The 16,331-nt window shown below is 37.7% G+C and overlaps 1 protein-coding gene across 4 annotated transcripts in view; it reads left to right on the top strand.

The window, feature by feature from the left end:
• LOC129766224 (LON peptidase N-terminal domain and RING finger protein 1) overlaps positions 1-13,421 on the top strand; it is a 188,516-nt gene extending 175,095 nt beyond the window's left edge. For all 4 annotated transcript variants that reach the window (XM_055766737.1, XM_055766740.1, XM_055766738.1 and 1 more), the window contains exon 7: positions 5,456-13,421. In XM_055766737.1, the coding sequence (XP_055622712.1) occupies positions 5,456-5,851 (396 nt within the window). In that variant the 3' untranslated portion in view covers positions 5,852-13,421. The remainder of the gene's footprint in view (positions 1-5,455) is intronic.
• The last annotated feature ends 2,910 nt before the right edge of the window (positions 13,422-16,331 follow it).

Here is a 16,331-nt window from a genome sequence, read left to right as displayed (position 1 = left end):
ATCCTCACAATCCAATTTTGGTTCCATTTGCTTGATTAGTTCTCGAGTTATGCAGAAATTTATGTTTTGTTTTCAAGAGAGCCTCAAGTATGTAAGAATCAGACAGAAAGACATACAGGCTTAACTCATATACAGTCATTCTATGACAAACCGATGTAGTGGTACTCATACTTTCGTGAGAAGTGGTAATTTTTATTCTTTTTCGCAAACCATTAGACCCATAATTTTATATTTTTTTCCGTTAGGGTGAACATTTCGAATTTTAGGGTGGTTCGAAGCACAATTTGTTCCCCTTTTAATTTTTAAAGACAGCACATAACTCATTTGCTTCAATTTGATATGTCAATCATCTGGATTGGTCCAGTATTTCAATTTTTGAAAAAAGGCATTTTTAGAAAAAAAAAGGACCATTTTGGACCATCGGTTAACTTGGAAAAATTATAACATCAAAACGAAAAAAACCACCTCTCTGATTTTTGGATATGTTATGTAAAAAATCCTCAGCTTTCAAGAAAAAATATAAAAAAGTATAGCGCCCTTAGTCCCGATCCCATGGAAACTATAAAAAACAAATACAATCAATAATTACGGAAACAAAATCGATTCTTTCGTAAATGTAGTATTTGCTCAAAGAAGGCTAGCCCAATAATATGTCGAAAATCTGAATCGGTACCTTAGTTCCAAAGGTATGAATTTTTGAAAAAGACATTTTTGGAAAAAAAGTGGAATACACCCAGGTTTTTTTACGCGGTTTTCTTTTGCGCGGTTTTATTTTACGCGGTTTTTTTTACGCGGATTTTCCAATTAACGCGGATTTTCTTTTGCGCGGTTTTATTTTACGCGGTTTTTTTTACGTGGATTTTCCAATTAACGCGGATTTTCCAATTAAAGACCAGTGCAATATCACATCTCCCCCTCAGCTTACATTTTTTTTCTCTTATGTTCCCTCAAATCATATTACGGTAATTAGTGCTTGTAACGGAGCATAGCGCTTATGAAGGAAATTATTGCCACACCTTATCACGGTTCTTACGTGGATTTTAGGTGTTAGGTAACGGGTAGCTCAGCGGGCTGTACAACGGACGGGGTTTTTACGGGCAGCGATTCGTGAATGGATTCCCCTGTCTACTTAGCTCTGGATGGTCCTACAGTGGCACTGCACGGCACGGCAGTAGAGTGTACAAATCACAAGGGAATCTTCTAGCAAGAATCTTCTAGCAGATGTGCTCATTCGTGAGGAAAACCGATCTATAGCTACCAGTAACTAACGAAATTGCAGGAAAAAACTACGGGTTTTCGGAAGCGAGTAACGCTCAACTTTTTACTTCCGTTCTACGTAAGGATAATCCCATTTGATATCTATCATTAGGTGACATGGTTTTTTTTACGCGGATTTTCCAATTAACGCGGTTTTTTTTACGTGGATTTTCCAATTAACGCGGTTTTTTTTACGAGGTACGTATCCCCCGCGTAAAAGAAAACCTGGGTGTATAGTGATTTTTCGGACCACCCTTAAATATAAATGATCACCCTAATAAAAAAAATACGGCTCTAATGTTTTGCGATAAAGAACAAAATTAACACTTTTCACGAAAATCTGAGAACCACTTTTTCGGTTTGGCATGTTTACCATCTCGAAAAAAAAACCCCTATGCCAAATATTAGCTCAATCGGACTTAAGGGAGAGTGTCGCAAAGCTGTCAAAGTTTGAGTTTTCGAACTCGAAATCGAAAAATCACTCCAGGGGGGAATAAAGGAAATCGAGGATTTCGAAAAAAAAGTTGATGAGTCTGGGCCTAGAGGCACGGGCAGGATCTTGACATAGGACTGTGATTATGTGTAGTAATTGTATTTAAATTGAGTTTTTAATTGTTCAAAATCTGTATTTTTTTCTCTTTTGATACATCAAATGGATGCCCTGGAAAAACCGTTTCCTGTATGTGCTTGTATCCTTCAAACGGGTTAGATGACATAACGTGGTAGAATTCGGAACCGCATTCTGTTCAAAAATGTACACAAAATACCATTAAAGCCATTACTACCCTTTTCTTCTGTTGATTCAATCATGCAGAAGAAGACAAAGAGTCATCATGTATCATTTTTGAACACAAGTCTAAATCTAGAGACGAATGAACTTCAAAGTTTAAAGCCTCTTAAATACAAAGAAAGAAGAAGAAGTCTAAATAGTTAAGACCGACATAAATATAAGACTGAGTCAAATCAATATATGACTACAAAAATATATTATAGATAAAAATAGCATTATCTCCTTCGTTACCGCGTTGTCCGGAACATCGTTTGTAATAACTTTATAGCCCTGTAAGATCGCGACTACTCAAGCTATCATAATCTGATTTACGTGGGTATACCCTTTCGATCTTCTAAATCAGCAGCCATTTAAATTCATTTAATGCATTTTTACATAACCAAACAACATACTCGATATTATAACATCCTGGACTACAATTACACAAATTGTTAGTAGTGAGACACGATAAAAACATGAATTGGGCACCAATTGATTGGACAACATACATAATAATATAAAATTAATGCCTATTATCGGTAAGTGGAGAATAATTCATTTTACGCTTCAACTCACATTATGAGCTAACGCCCGAATTTAGCCAAAAAGATTGCTCGTTGCGTCGGGGAGGAAACGAGTGGATAGTGCAATCGAAAGAAAACATACCCAATTAAATCATCAAATTGTTAACTTTTGTAACTATATTCACTGTTTATGTTTCAAGTAAAAAAATTGTGGATAAATTTCCTGTCTCATGATATATAACACAACATATGTCGCAATAACCATTTTGATTAATATGCGTTTGAAAACTCTCAATAAATCGTTACATTTATCGTAGAGTGCCCCCCCTCTATAGAAATCAGACATAGTCCTATGTCAAAATTTTTTGATGCCAAATGTCTTAAAATTGCATGAAACGTCGAGATCTAGTGTCATCGCAATTTTTTTTTTGTCAAAGATCGATATTCTGGGTCTTTTTTTCGGAATACGAAACCAAAAGTATGGTTTTTGGTACCAATAAAAATATTTATCTCGATTCTTCATTCGGAACTTGCTGCGAAATGTTGATTTGCACGATAATATACCCTTTGCGAAATATTAGCTCATTCGAACTTCATTTATTAGTGTCACAGACGTAAAAATTTGAGTTTTTTTGAAAAACGAATAATCACCGAAAATAGGGGTTTTCAAAAAATTTTGTGAGCGCCAAATGTCTTAAAATTGCTTTATTCGTTGAGATTTACTGTTATCTCGAATACAAAAAATTGTCAAAAAATTTTTTTTTTGCGTCTGGAAAGTCGATTTTTAACAAAAAATATTTTTGAGATAACTGTAAATCTCAATGTGTCATGCAATTTTAAGACATTTGGCATCAACATTTTTTTTTAAAACCCCGATTTCCGGTGATTTTTCGGTTTTCAAGAAACTTAAATTTTAACGTCTGCAATACTAATAAATCGAACGAGCTAATATTTTCAAAGGGTATGTTATCGTGCGAATCAACATTTCGCAGCAAGTTCCGAATGAAAAATCGAGATAATTATTTTTATTGGCAATTAAAACCATACTTTTCGTCTCCCAGAGTGTCGATTTTTGACAAAAAAATTTACTAGAAATTACTAGATCTCGAAGTTTCATGCAGTTTTAAGACATTTGGCATCTACATTTTTTTTTTCGAAAACCCCGATTTCCTTTACCTTGGGTAATTTTTCGATTTTCAAAAAACTCAAACTTTGACCGCTTTGCGTCACTCTCCCTTAAGTCCGATTGAGCTAACATTTGGCATAGGGTGTTTTTCGAGGTGTTAAACAGCTTGCATAGGGAAACTTTTTGAAATTTCAGGGTCGATTTTTTCCCATACATTCATGGGCACCCTAATATACACCTTCCTTCAGTAACATAGTTTTGTTGGCGTCTTTCCTGTTTTAGAAATCGTAGTCGTGTAGTACATTATCATGCAATCATCCAAATCTTCCTTGAGGTCTCTATCGAGTCCGTGGTTGATTTGCCTCTTCAAAATACAAAGATTGAAGATGTCTGCCGTAACCGTGTAAAACTCTTTCCACGGAAGCTGCTTGAATTTCAATTCTGCCACCGATCCAACGCCAATCTATCGGGCGCGAAGATAGGCTTGGATCTTCATGTTGCGCGAGCAAAATTTTCCAACGTTGCTCCTCGTGCTTGTACGGCATTTTGAGATCAAAGGAGCGCATTTTAAAATCAAAACCTACACGCACACACCTACAAACCTACAAAGATGTTCGAGTTTTCTGAACGCACACTAAAAACGACAAACTCAAGTTGACCTAATTCTTATGTCCAATTTTTTTGCACTAAATGCGCCTCTCTATCGTGTAGGTCTTTTATGCAATTGTGTTTAAGGATATCATGACATTGGACACGTTGTTTGGTCATGTAGTGAATTTTGCCATGATAATCAAACTTGATACCGATTTAGAGGTTCGAGGGGTACACTCATGCTTCTCAGGTTGTGATATCACAGCTAGTAGCGATTGTACTCTTCCTAAGAAGCCCTAATGTTATTATTTAATCCACTTACCCATTCTCGCGTCTGCAATTTGAAGTGTTTTTTTAAATAAAAAAAAGTACTAATTTTTTTCTCAGACTATATTTTTTTCACGTTTTAACATCAATACTCTATAACTCTTTCTAAGCCACTGTTTCGGTACGACTCATAGTTTTTGAGATATAAATTATCAAAAATTTCTCTTACAAAAATCGATACGCCCTTTTCAAAAGTTACACTTGAGTCAAAAAAATCCCAAATGCTGTGGGAAACTCATATTTCCTCCAACCCAATCGGAATACAAACTTTCATTCGAATCAAAAGAACAAGTTTCTAAAATCTGCAATTTTTAGTTCGATTTCATTTGGAATAGCACAACACGGAAAGCAAATTTTCCCGCAAATGACGTTTTATTGGTTCCAATTTCCTAATTTCCGCGTATAAAATATAGCTGACACTTTGAGATGCACTCAATCATTATGATGATAAATTGTTTATCTATCCTCAGTAACTTCACCTCGTGACGTTTTTGATCAGACCTTTTTGACTAAAGTAATAGTTTAAGCTGAATCGCCTATCATATGCATCGGACACATTCGGGCTCGTCGATCTTGATTGTATAGTATTATGATACATTTCAATGAGTTGAACCATTCCCGATTACTAGGACAAACTTTCCCCTAATACATTTAATATACAATTCCGGCCTTTACGATATGGAATAAGAGTTCCTCGTGGTTCATAGGAGCGCCATAGAAACATGAAGTGAGATGAACAATAAACTATAAATTATATTATATTGAACATTTTTGAACGAAACATTGAACTTCGGGCGAAACTTTTCTCGTTATGATGCGAAACCGCCGGATTTTAATACGAAAACCTATTCTTCATTCCAGGTCGACATTCTATCCACCACAAGTCTGGAGAAACGGCTGCGGGCTATAGACAAGACCCTAAACCTCGAATCGGCCCAGCAAAAGCGGAAACGATCGGTGTGCGTAGTTTCAGCGTCGCCTGCGTCTCCACCACCAGCCAGCTGTTGCGATGGTCTGCAACCGAACGCTGCAACACACCAGCATCAACAGCAGCATCAGCAACATCAGCAGCAACAACAATGCCAAGCAATGGATTGTTGCCTACGAGAAAGAACTACCTCAACACATCATCACCAAGACCACAACCACCACCACCATCATCATCACCACCACCAACACCATCACGACAGTGATAGGAACAGTCCTGGAGATCACCAGCTCAGCCAACCCGCGGATGCGGTGGACTATCTGCTTTGAAACGTCCATCCTTCCCGCTCGCACCCCTGAATGCCCCCCAAAAAGGCAACCAAAAAGGGTTCTCTTTCTAGAATGTCTAAACAAACTCGTATTTCAATTGGAAACATTCGTGGATCAAGCTGTAAACGTTTTAATCGTGTAAAAAAATGCCATAGATAAATAATAGTTAAAATCAATACCAGAAGCAGGAAAACACCTTCCCTATGATCTATTTTTCTCTCATAGTTACCTACCAATAGGAAACCCTAGACAAATAATGCAAAGCAAAGCGAGCGCGCGCGCAAAATTAAGGATGGGAGAAGACCCGAAGGAGATAACCAAGACACCACACAAAACACACCGCGCGGAGAACTAACAGTGCGCAAACAGCAGTATGTGAGTTCTCAGCTTTGTTTTAAACTCGACAAAGCCCGCGATCAAATTTTAACTCTTATCCTAACGTACCAAATTTTGAAAGTTAAAGCTTTAATTGACACACTTTTCCATAAAAAAAAAACCTTTTCTCTCCCGTTCATGTCGTTCTATAATCATATTACAGTAAGCGCTTACCTTAATATCTTATACGAAGCAAAACTTATACGGAAAAACCAACTTATATTCCATGATTAAAAATCAACTTTACCATTTCAATTTCGAACCAAAAAAAAGTTTTATCCTTTCTCCTATTACTACGAGTAATGTTCTAACTCTTTTTAACGAGTAATATCTTTATTCTTTTCTCAATTGTACGTGTGTGTGCGTGTGTTTATAATTCTATTTGCATAAACAGCAAAATTTTTACGCCTTCTGCTGTTGTGATCGTATGCTGGGATTGTAAATTTTGATGTTAGACTTTGGTTTATACGTTTTCAAGGCATTCGAAAAGAATGAAGTGTACAACACAGCTGCCGCTTGTACGAAACCATTTATATTGAAGAAGTTTTAGGGAACAGAGGGACTAATTGCTTCTAATTGGCGGATCATGCGAAACAAGGAAACAGCCAACGAGAGTGATGAAAATCTATCTATATCTATGAAGAAAGGGCATATCTCTAACAGTCTAAACCAGCAATGCTCAACCTTTTCGACGTAGGACTGCGTTTTTCATTCCTATGCTGGGGTGTAAGTTCAAAGTTTCTGAAACGAGAGAGTTGCATTGGAGGAAAAAAAAAACTTGAGCGTTACTACCTCTCTGCCGGCTGAACGGCCTACGAGCTGTATGTTTGTTACTTATGGATCCAAAAGCTTGTTTCGATAGCTTAAAAATAGCTATCAAAATAACAAAAATCTCTAAATAAGCGAGTACCAGCTCGGAAATCCACTAAAACACTGCGCTCTCCCTAACCATCCCGTTTCTCTTTGGCTACCGATCAAAATGAAGCCTACACTAGCGAAAAACGATTTTTGGATAATGTGTGTATATCTGATTTTTGTGCCAAAAAATCTCTTAGCAAAACTACCTTTTCATGGCTCCCGATTTTTTCCTTAGTTTTCCACCGAAGAACGCAGCCTGAGATTGGGATTGGGTAAACTGTACACTTCGTGGTTGTTCTCCATGATTGACCTGAAATAGCGAAATTGCACGAAGAACACACCCAATGGCGCTTGGGAGTAGCAAAACATTCTCATTACGCATGTTTCGACGAATTTATTCATTTATTTTCAATGATGCTACATCCTATGAAGAGAGTGGATCTTATTCACGCCATTGTTCCGCCAATAAACCCGATCCACGGCTGCAGTTCTCCAGATCCCGGCCGCACCGATTCTTGCCAAGTCCTGCTCCACCTGGTCCAACCACTTCGCTCGCTGGGCTCCTCTCGTTCTTGTTCCCACCGCATTCGATGCGAACACCAGCTTTGCAGGGCTGGGTTTTCCGAATTGCCCTTTTTTGAGGCTAGAGATAGATGAACTTAGAATTATTCATAATCATATCACTTATCTCAGTGAATCCTGATTCTTACCTCTTCCCACTAACAACTACCTCTCCCTTGATAACCGTTGGGGAACTACGCTACAGAGCCGCTACAGAGCTACTTGCACAATGAGAATGGTTTGCTACCCCCAATCGTCATTCGGTGAGTTCATTGTGCAATTTTGCTGGTTCTGGTCAATCACGAACAGCAACTATGAAGTGTAAAGTCTACCCAAGCTCAATCTCTGCTTCTGTCTGTCAGTGCATGCTCTGTACTATGCTTATTTCGCGCATATTTTGAGAATGTATTCTGAGGCGAAAAAGACGGATGAGTCGGGGACCTAACCGGAGAGATGTGAGGTTACATCAAGAACTGTTAATTGAAATGACCTATGAAATACCCGAATAGTTTTGACGTAGGATTACATCTTTCATTTCTGTACCGGGGTGTAAGTTCAAAGTTTCAAAAACGAGAGCGTTACACTAGGAGTGCAAGGTTTTGAACGGTCATACCTCTTTGCCAGCTGAACAGAGTGGTCTGGCAATCACTTTAATCGAAAAATGAAATGTCCAAGAGTTATATACTTGTTAATTATTGACCCGAAAACTTGTTTCAATAGTTTAAAAATTGTTTTGAAAACAGAATATTGAAATCACACAAATTTTAATATAAGCTGGCGCCCGCTCGGAAGTCCATTTAGTTGTGATTGCGATGAGGGTATTTCGGTTAAATCAGCTTATCAATGGAACCACATTGATGAAAGCAGCAGTTTTAATATCATTTGTTCACGAATGTCGCATTCGATTAATGATTCTAATTGGTGGGGAGGGAGGTTGTTATTTGTGCTAGGTATTCCCGAGGAGGAACTAGGATTGGGCGATCTTTATAAAAAGATCGATCTTGTCGAATCGATCCTCCAAACGGCATAGGGATCGATCCACCGATTAAATCGGTGCCGAAGAATCGATCTTTGAAAATATAAAGCTTTTTTTTGACTTATCTGCTTGTTCTATATGAATGTCGACTTTCAAACATCAAAAGCTTTTTTTTTGTTCCTCAACATAAAGGCCACAGCCACAGGACATTCATCTGGGCCGTCAGACAATCGTTTTATTAAATAAATTAATTGATAAAGCATTATTAGAAATTCACCAACCGCCCAGGAACTCCCAAAACAGCCAATCGTCCCATACATCTGTCATTTAGTCGAAGCCGATTCTTAATTTTGGCGCTAGATCTAAAAACAACCTTTCGCCTGTAATTAATGTCAACATCAGGTTCAGTGATTCTATGCGCAACTGGTTACAGTACTTTCCCTCGGTAGCTGCCGTTAGTTCTGTCTCTGTCAGCCTTTGCACCGAAGTAAATCGTAGAAGAAGCGATCCAAATGTTGACATTATGTTTACACAAAATTTTCGGTGACCTTTGGTTTTCCAATTTACCAGTTTTTCTAAGATCGAAAAAATCGAAAGCAAAAGAATCGATTTTCTCCAGTACAAAAGATCCATAAAACAATCGGAAATCGGAATGGAAAAGATCGATCTTCTAAGAGTCGATCTGAGATCGCCCATTCCTAGAAGGAACCTATTCCTTCTTTGAGCGTTACTTATTCTTTGGCAATCATTATATACAAAAGAGAAAAGATGCAGATTGCGTACAAATGGTACCATTAGCTATGGATTCGATAGCGGAGAATACGAAACGTTTAATATAGAGAACATTTCACCATATCAAAGAGATCGCATTGATGGATAAAAGCAACAGTGCCAGTGTTGAATGTTCACGACAGCTTTGAGTTAATTGACGCGGAAGCTTACAAGGGTTCCGTACATCGTTGACGTTCATGCAGAGAGTTTGTGTACTGAATCACACGTAAGTGTTGATATATGTTGACAAAGATATATTATGACGGTTGTTGAACAAATATGAAATAGTTTGTGCAGGCAGAAAATCTCTAGAACAAGATAAATATATGGAAAATAAGGACATATATCTCGTGTATTATTCTAACGAGGATAAGAATTATCTATCTACTATCTTCAGTTGCTTTTGCAAAGCCAACTATCGATCATTTCCAGAACCACCAATCAGATAAAATTTCGGGTTTTGTGTACTTCCCTGTATTAGTCATAATTCAATACTCATCTATTCACACACTTACAATAAGAACGTTCAGCAAATTCTCAAACTATCCATTCATTCATTATGAATTGATTCAGATGCAACTTCAAACTAAGCCAACGGTAGTCCTACGTCCACCTTACGGTTATATCACAGATATATCTAATAGTATTTCTGTATCTACTAGCAAAATTACAGCTTTAACGATGTCACTTCTAACGGCACAGATTGGTAGAAATTGAATGATTGATCGGAATGTCACCAACAACCAATAAGCCTAAAAACACTCCCAAATTCACACAAACTCTTCCCGGCAAACCAGTCTTCAGAATACAACTCGGTGCTGATGCGCAACAAGATTTTCGTACCCAGTTGAGCTCCCACTCCTTGTGCACACATGCGCTCTGGCGAATGAGCACGCTCCGAAACACAAATGAAATGTTTGGTTGTCAGCGCCGTTCTTACGCAGAGATTTGCGCCCAGTGTTAAGCTGAGTTTTACGCTGAAATTTGTACCGTGCTTGCGCCGCATTTCTATACTGCGCGCTTGAAACTGGATTGCTCTCTCTGTTGAGATATTTTTCTACACACAAGCGTATACGGTTCAAATGGGGGCGCGCTGTTGTTTTTATGCTTTGCTTAGAACGAACGAATACAAAGCGGGCGCTAGAATTTGATGTGTATGTGTGTGTGTATAGAATGAGACGCGCATCACACAAGTGAGAAGAAATGTTTAGTATCTGAGTTCTGCGCCGGGTACATTTTGCGCTGTCTTGCTTATGAATTTTGTGCTCTTCGCACCAAGATAGAATACGAGTTTTCTTTGAGCGCGCGGTGATGAAAATTAAACTCAAACGCAGCGCTGCGTTTGTTTTCTGAAGACTGCGGCAAACAAATGATTGAAAATCCATTTGCTTTTTACTGTTATTTCGAATATTACCAAACTGTTACATTGAATTGTATCGTAATAGATTCACGAGAATAAACTGTCATATGTCGGAATCTGCATCTTTATTTTGCCACTCTTCTAGACAAACTGAATGTAAACCAACGTGCAAATTTTGCATCAGTATCACTACTGTGTGCTGGATCAATGACACGAAAGCGACGGGTGACGGTTGTCTGTTGGATGGCAGGAAAAAATTCAAATTCGTTGACCGCTGCGGTTATGCTGGAACGGTGGCCCTCACGTATGAGCACTGCTTCGTGGTTTGGAAATGAATTATCTTCTCGGAAAGCAACTGCCAAATTTATTTGTGTTGACTGACGGTAGAATCTCAAGGGGAGGGGCTTACGATCCAATGGTTCGCTTGAATTCAAATTATATCCCGTTGTTACTCTGGTTGCTCATTTTGGTCTGAACCATTTTAGGATCACAAATTGGACCAATTAAAACGTGGCACTTAGCGCGTTTGAATGATGCTTAAAAATTCACAATTATTCAATTGTTCATCTCAAGAAAACAAAATGATATTCATTGTTATAGATGCGTGGAAATATTGCCTATCTATTGATGCAAACATTATTGTGATCTAATAAGAAATGCTCGAGTTATAAGCATTCTAAATCTTTCATTTTTTTCTACATTTTCAGTGTTCAGATTTAAATTTTAACCCCCATATATTTCTGTTGGACGTAGTCCTTCGTCAGTTGGACATGGTAACAAAATAGAAACTGAGGTTGGCCAGGGCGACCGCAATATTTATAATGGTTTCACGGCCATTCGACAACATGCATCAACCGCTGAACAATCTTGACTTCGATGAACTTTCAAGCATATTTATAGATTTTTGTGATGTAAACATTTTGTTTCAGATCAATATGCAACAAACATCACTTATACACCCTTCATCTTTTGAGCCGGCAAAGCGCCGCACAAATCCTTGCAACCCAAACGTAACATTTTCGAATCTTGAAAAAAGATTCGCCATGCTGGTTCAGGTGTGTTAAGTTGATGTCCTCAAATCAGAGACAATTCTGTGGAAGTTTGAAGTAATGTTACCAAAATAAAATCGTCAGCAAATTGTATAAAATTTCAGCCTACAAAAAAACAAAAATCACTACAGAAAACGATCACAACTGTAGAAGCTATTTGAAAAAAAAAATCCAACCTCAAATTCAAAATAATGCCAACATTCATAGGGCGGAGCTACGGCAGAGCGACAAGCAAGTGTATGAGTAAGTTTGAATAGCACAAAACGAAGAAAAAAAAATCAAGATAGCAAACCACGCAAACAAACAAACAAACAAACGGCGCATCGAACGTGACGACAATCTTTCTGTAATGTTTCAATAAATATAATCTGTGTGTGTGTGGTCGATCGAAGAAACCGCGCACCAAACCCAATCATGAAATTCCTTTCTAGAGTGCAGATGAATATGCGATGCGATGAAAATCAGTAATTGTGTGAATAACAGCAAACAAATCTATCCACAGACACAAACAAGCAAACAGTCAAGCAACAATCAAATTAATCAGACGGATAAACCAAACTTCCTAAACACTTTTATTCAAGAATAGTAACGGAGGAAGACGTGTGGGCGTGTGCATGTTTATGTGAGGAAAATGTTGGGTGAGTAGAAGCAACACAATCTTAACGCCCGTCGTAAAGTGCATTTTTCGTTCGAAAAAAGATCCTAATTAGATAAAATCAAGGAAATCCTACAAAAGCTGTGAATATGTTTATGTGTTTAGTTAGTCCCCTTTTAATCCAACTGGTTTAGATCAAAAATTTACCCCCGAAACGACCTGTCGAAAATCGAGAATCGACATTTTATAATGTGCATACCTCTCTCGTGTTATTCTTTATTTGTTTTCTCCAAATTTGTGATAATTCGTTTAATTTTAAGTGACACTTTTCTCGCTAACCTCCTGCTCGGGGAAACGAAGAGGAAAAAAAACTTGAATACCATAAATCTGAATACGATTGCATTTGATTGGCGGACCCTGCGATGGGACTCCATTCTCGTTCCACCCGCCCCCACGCTGGTGTGTTCGATTACTCCGATAGCTTCTTCTTTTTCCTTCCACTAATTCTTCCTAATGTTAAGATAATTGTATAGACGCAAACACGTCCGCGTTTGTGTGATCGTGATAATGTTAGCTAGGTATATTAGCGTACACAAATCCCCATTTACGCGCAGAAGCAACCAACAACAATAGAGCAATGTTTAGTTTCTATTTTGTAAGGATGTGTCCTATTCGTTGTTGTTGTTGTTGTTGTCAGGAAGAAGAAAACCATTTGTCCAAGGTGTAATCTATTTGTGGCTAGGCGTTAGTAGTGTGTATGTGTACAGGTTGATGGTGGAAAGCCCTGGTCACCTAAATTATTGTGGGCAAATCGACCAGCGCAACAAGAAGTAATCTGTGGAGGTGATAGCGTGTGTGTGTGGGAGCGAACCTAGTAACTGGAAACCAACACTATTCAATGAATTTTTCTCTTATGAAACTTTATATTTATGATAGAATGGAAAAAAGTAACATTTCTTCAAACAGTGTCCGAAGTGTGTTACTGGTAAAAAATTGAGAAATAAATCAAGCAAAATCAAATCCTAGATACTATTTTCTAAAACGTGAATCTAATAAATTTTCGAGCTATAATAAGACAAACGGAAATCATTACGAAAGAAATGTCCATGATTGACGAATTGCTTGAATCGACACTTTAGTTTCTGGACTGGTGCTCGGATCCTTCCATTGAAATAAACAAGAAAGATATGTCACAGATGTAACTTTATAAGATGACTCACCGTGATACTTTTAGGAGAGATCGAGGGCGGCTGTATCCCAAGCACTGAGAAAAATTCAATTGGTCTTAAGGAACTGCAAAATATGTGGACGCCCATGTTATGATCAGCAACTTAAGTATCTTGGGTCTATTTCATACTGGAGTTTCTGTCCTCTTCGAAGAATTGTCCGGCCCTTTAGTGCTGGATTTGGGTGCATCCACCGAGTCGTTCATCAGTTAGCCCACACGAAAATACCATCGAGTCAACTGGGTTGAGTTCCAGCGAATCGTCGATAGCAACACAACAAACTTCAACAACACACGGTGAGTACCTCTCTCAATGTTGACAGTACTTCTTCTTCTTCTTCTTTCTTCAATGGCACTAACGTTCCTAGAGGAACTTCGCCGTCTCAACGTAGTATTACTTGCGTCATTTTTATTAGTACTTAGTTGAGATTTCTATGCCAAATAACACGCCTTGAATGCATTTTGAGTGGCAAGCTCTAGAATACGCGTGATCACAGTGCAAGTCGGAGGAAATTTCTTTGACGAAAAATTCCCCCGACCAGAACGGGAATCGAACCCGAACACCCGGCATGTTAGTTATGACGCTAACCACTCGGCCAAGGGAGCACATGTTGACAGTACTACTACATTTGATTAAGTGATACCAACTACAGACAATAGCATCGAACTGGTAACAGGTATAAAAATACTTGCATCAAAACTTCACAAGGGTTATCCAGATAAGAGTTCAAGAGTTTAGTAATAGTTATTTTCATAATAAACTCCAAACGTTATTAGCCACTAACTAAAGTGCTTGAAAAATAGCTAGAATGGAGTGACGTCTAGAGCAGGTTCTAACGTTTTCGAAAACGAAACATGTAAATCAACTTTCCTCTTAGTCGCTTCGCTCCGAGCAGGACTACTTGCGTAAACATCCTCCTTATTTAGCTAACTGAGTTACAACGAACGCATTTGCGCCAAACATAACTCGTTCATCAGTTAACCTCGCTCTTAACGCTCGTCGAATTATGGGCCCTATTATAGAAATCGAGGTGATAAGAATTTTGCTCGTTAGCTCTGTTTTACTATTATAGAAATCGAGCAATTCGATAGCAACGAGCGAGTGATAGCGATGTAAGTGTCAGAACTTTTCGAGTTGTTTGGTTCGCTTGTTGCATATCTTCAGAGAATTATTTTGTTTTGGTTTGCGTCCTTGATATTTTCCTTTGGGAAACATTTCAGAAACGCTTGAATATATGCACTTTTCAACACATGTTCGTTTGTTTTGATCAGTATTTGTTTTACGGTGCTGCCAGAATAGTCTATACAAGGTAAGTGTTCAATCCAGCATTATATATATTAATGTTATAATTTAAAATGCATAACTTACTTCCAGAGCATATTCCAGTGGCTGAAAATGAGTGGACAGACAAATCACCACCAGTTTGAACGACTCGTTGAACCAATGAAAGCGAATGTAAACATTGCTTGAGGTATTTGTGGAGGCAGTTCAAATAGAATTCCGGTTAAGGAAAAGTGGAAGGAATTCATTCAGGAGCCTCATGCACTGAGACCATCAATGTGTCTTGGTTCAGAATGGCAGAAAGTAAGTGTTTCTTCTACGATCCATATAACTTCATAAGTAAATTTTATCATATTCTTTGAATTACTATCAACCGAATTTCCTACCTAAAAATTGCTTATTCCTGCTAGCGTACATTTGTACGTGTTACTTTTGTCAGCAATTTTCGTTTTTATTGCTATACTATACCAAACTTTCTATACCATATGCTGAAGCTGAAATGTTTTGCAAAACAATAATGTTTTTGACGTAGGATTACGTCTTTCGGGAACATATTGGGGTACAAATTGAAAATAGAAAATCGAGCACATCGTGACAATTGTCCAATTTCAAATGCTTATTGCTCAGTCATTTCATGATGGATTGATGAAATGTTTGCGTCAATCGATTGCGGCATTCTGTAACAATTTTTTATATTGAAGAAAATAATATATGTCATGAAAATAACTATCAAACAATTGAAAAATCTCAACCCCTATCCTAACGTAAATAACCACTTCTGATTGGTCGAAATTGACGACACATGAGGCGGGTCCCTAACAGAGACATCAAAACCAAGCTGCCTGGGGGAAATCGACATTGAAAATATATGAAATTCGGGAGCATTTTTATATTGCAAGTAGGGTGAGTGATACGATAAATTCTAGCAAATAAAATTTAAATTTGGAACTTTAATGTTGGTTGCTTCGTGAAACTGTATTTGAATGAATCCTGTATTTAAAAAAAATAGTATAAGTGTAAGTGTAAAATTGCATAGGGTAGCAGTTGTGTTAAAAATGACTTGAAATATGAAACGATTTATTTCAATTTTCATAAAGGTGTGTTCCCGCTCGAGAACGGGTCGTTTGGTTTAAGCTGACTGTTTTGTTGTGTTCATTTTCACCAAAGAAAAGTTTATACGACGAAAAAAAATTGGAAAAGTGAAGAAATATTAGAAAAAGTGATTACTCTACATATAGTATTAAGTGTTGTTAGTCCAAATAAAATTCGCATTGGGTTGAATAAACACTCAGAAAGTAAAAGTTATAGAAGAAAATTACCTTTTCCATTTCAAATATGTTTTCTCTATATTAAAGTAACATGTTTTTACTGATGAGAAAAATTGATAATTATGTTCGGTATTGGTAATTATCTCATATTACATTGGTG

Source organism: Toxorhynchites rutilus, chromosome 2 (genome assembly GCF_029784135.1).
Source record: "Toxorhynchites rutilus septentrionalis strain SRP chromosome 2, ASM2978413v1, whole genome shotgun sequence".
NCBI lineage: Eukaryota > Metazoa > Arthropoda > Insecta > Diptera > Culicidae > Toxorhynchites > Toxorhynchites rutilus.
The sequence above is the reverse complement of the archived record's forward strand: the minus strand, read 5'-3'. Positions and strand labels throughout refer to the sequence as shown.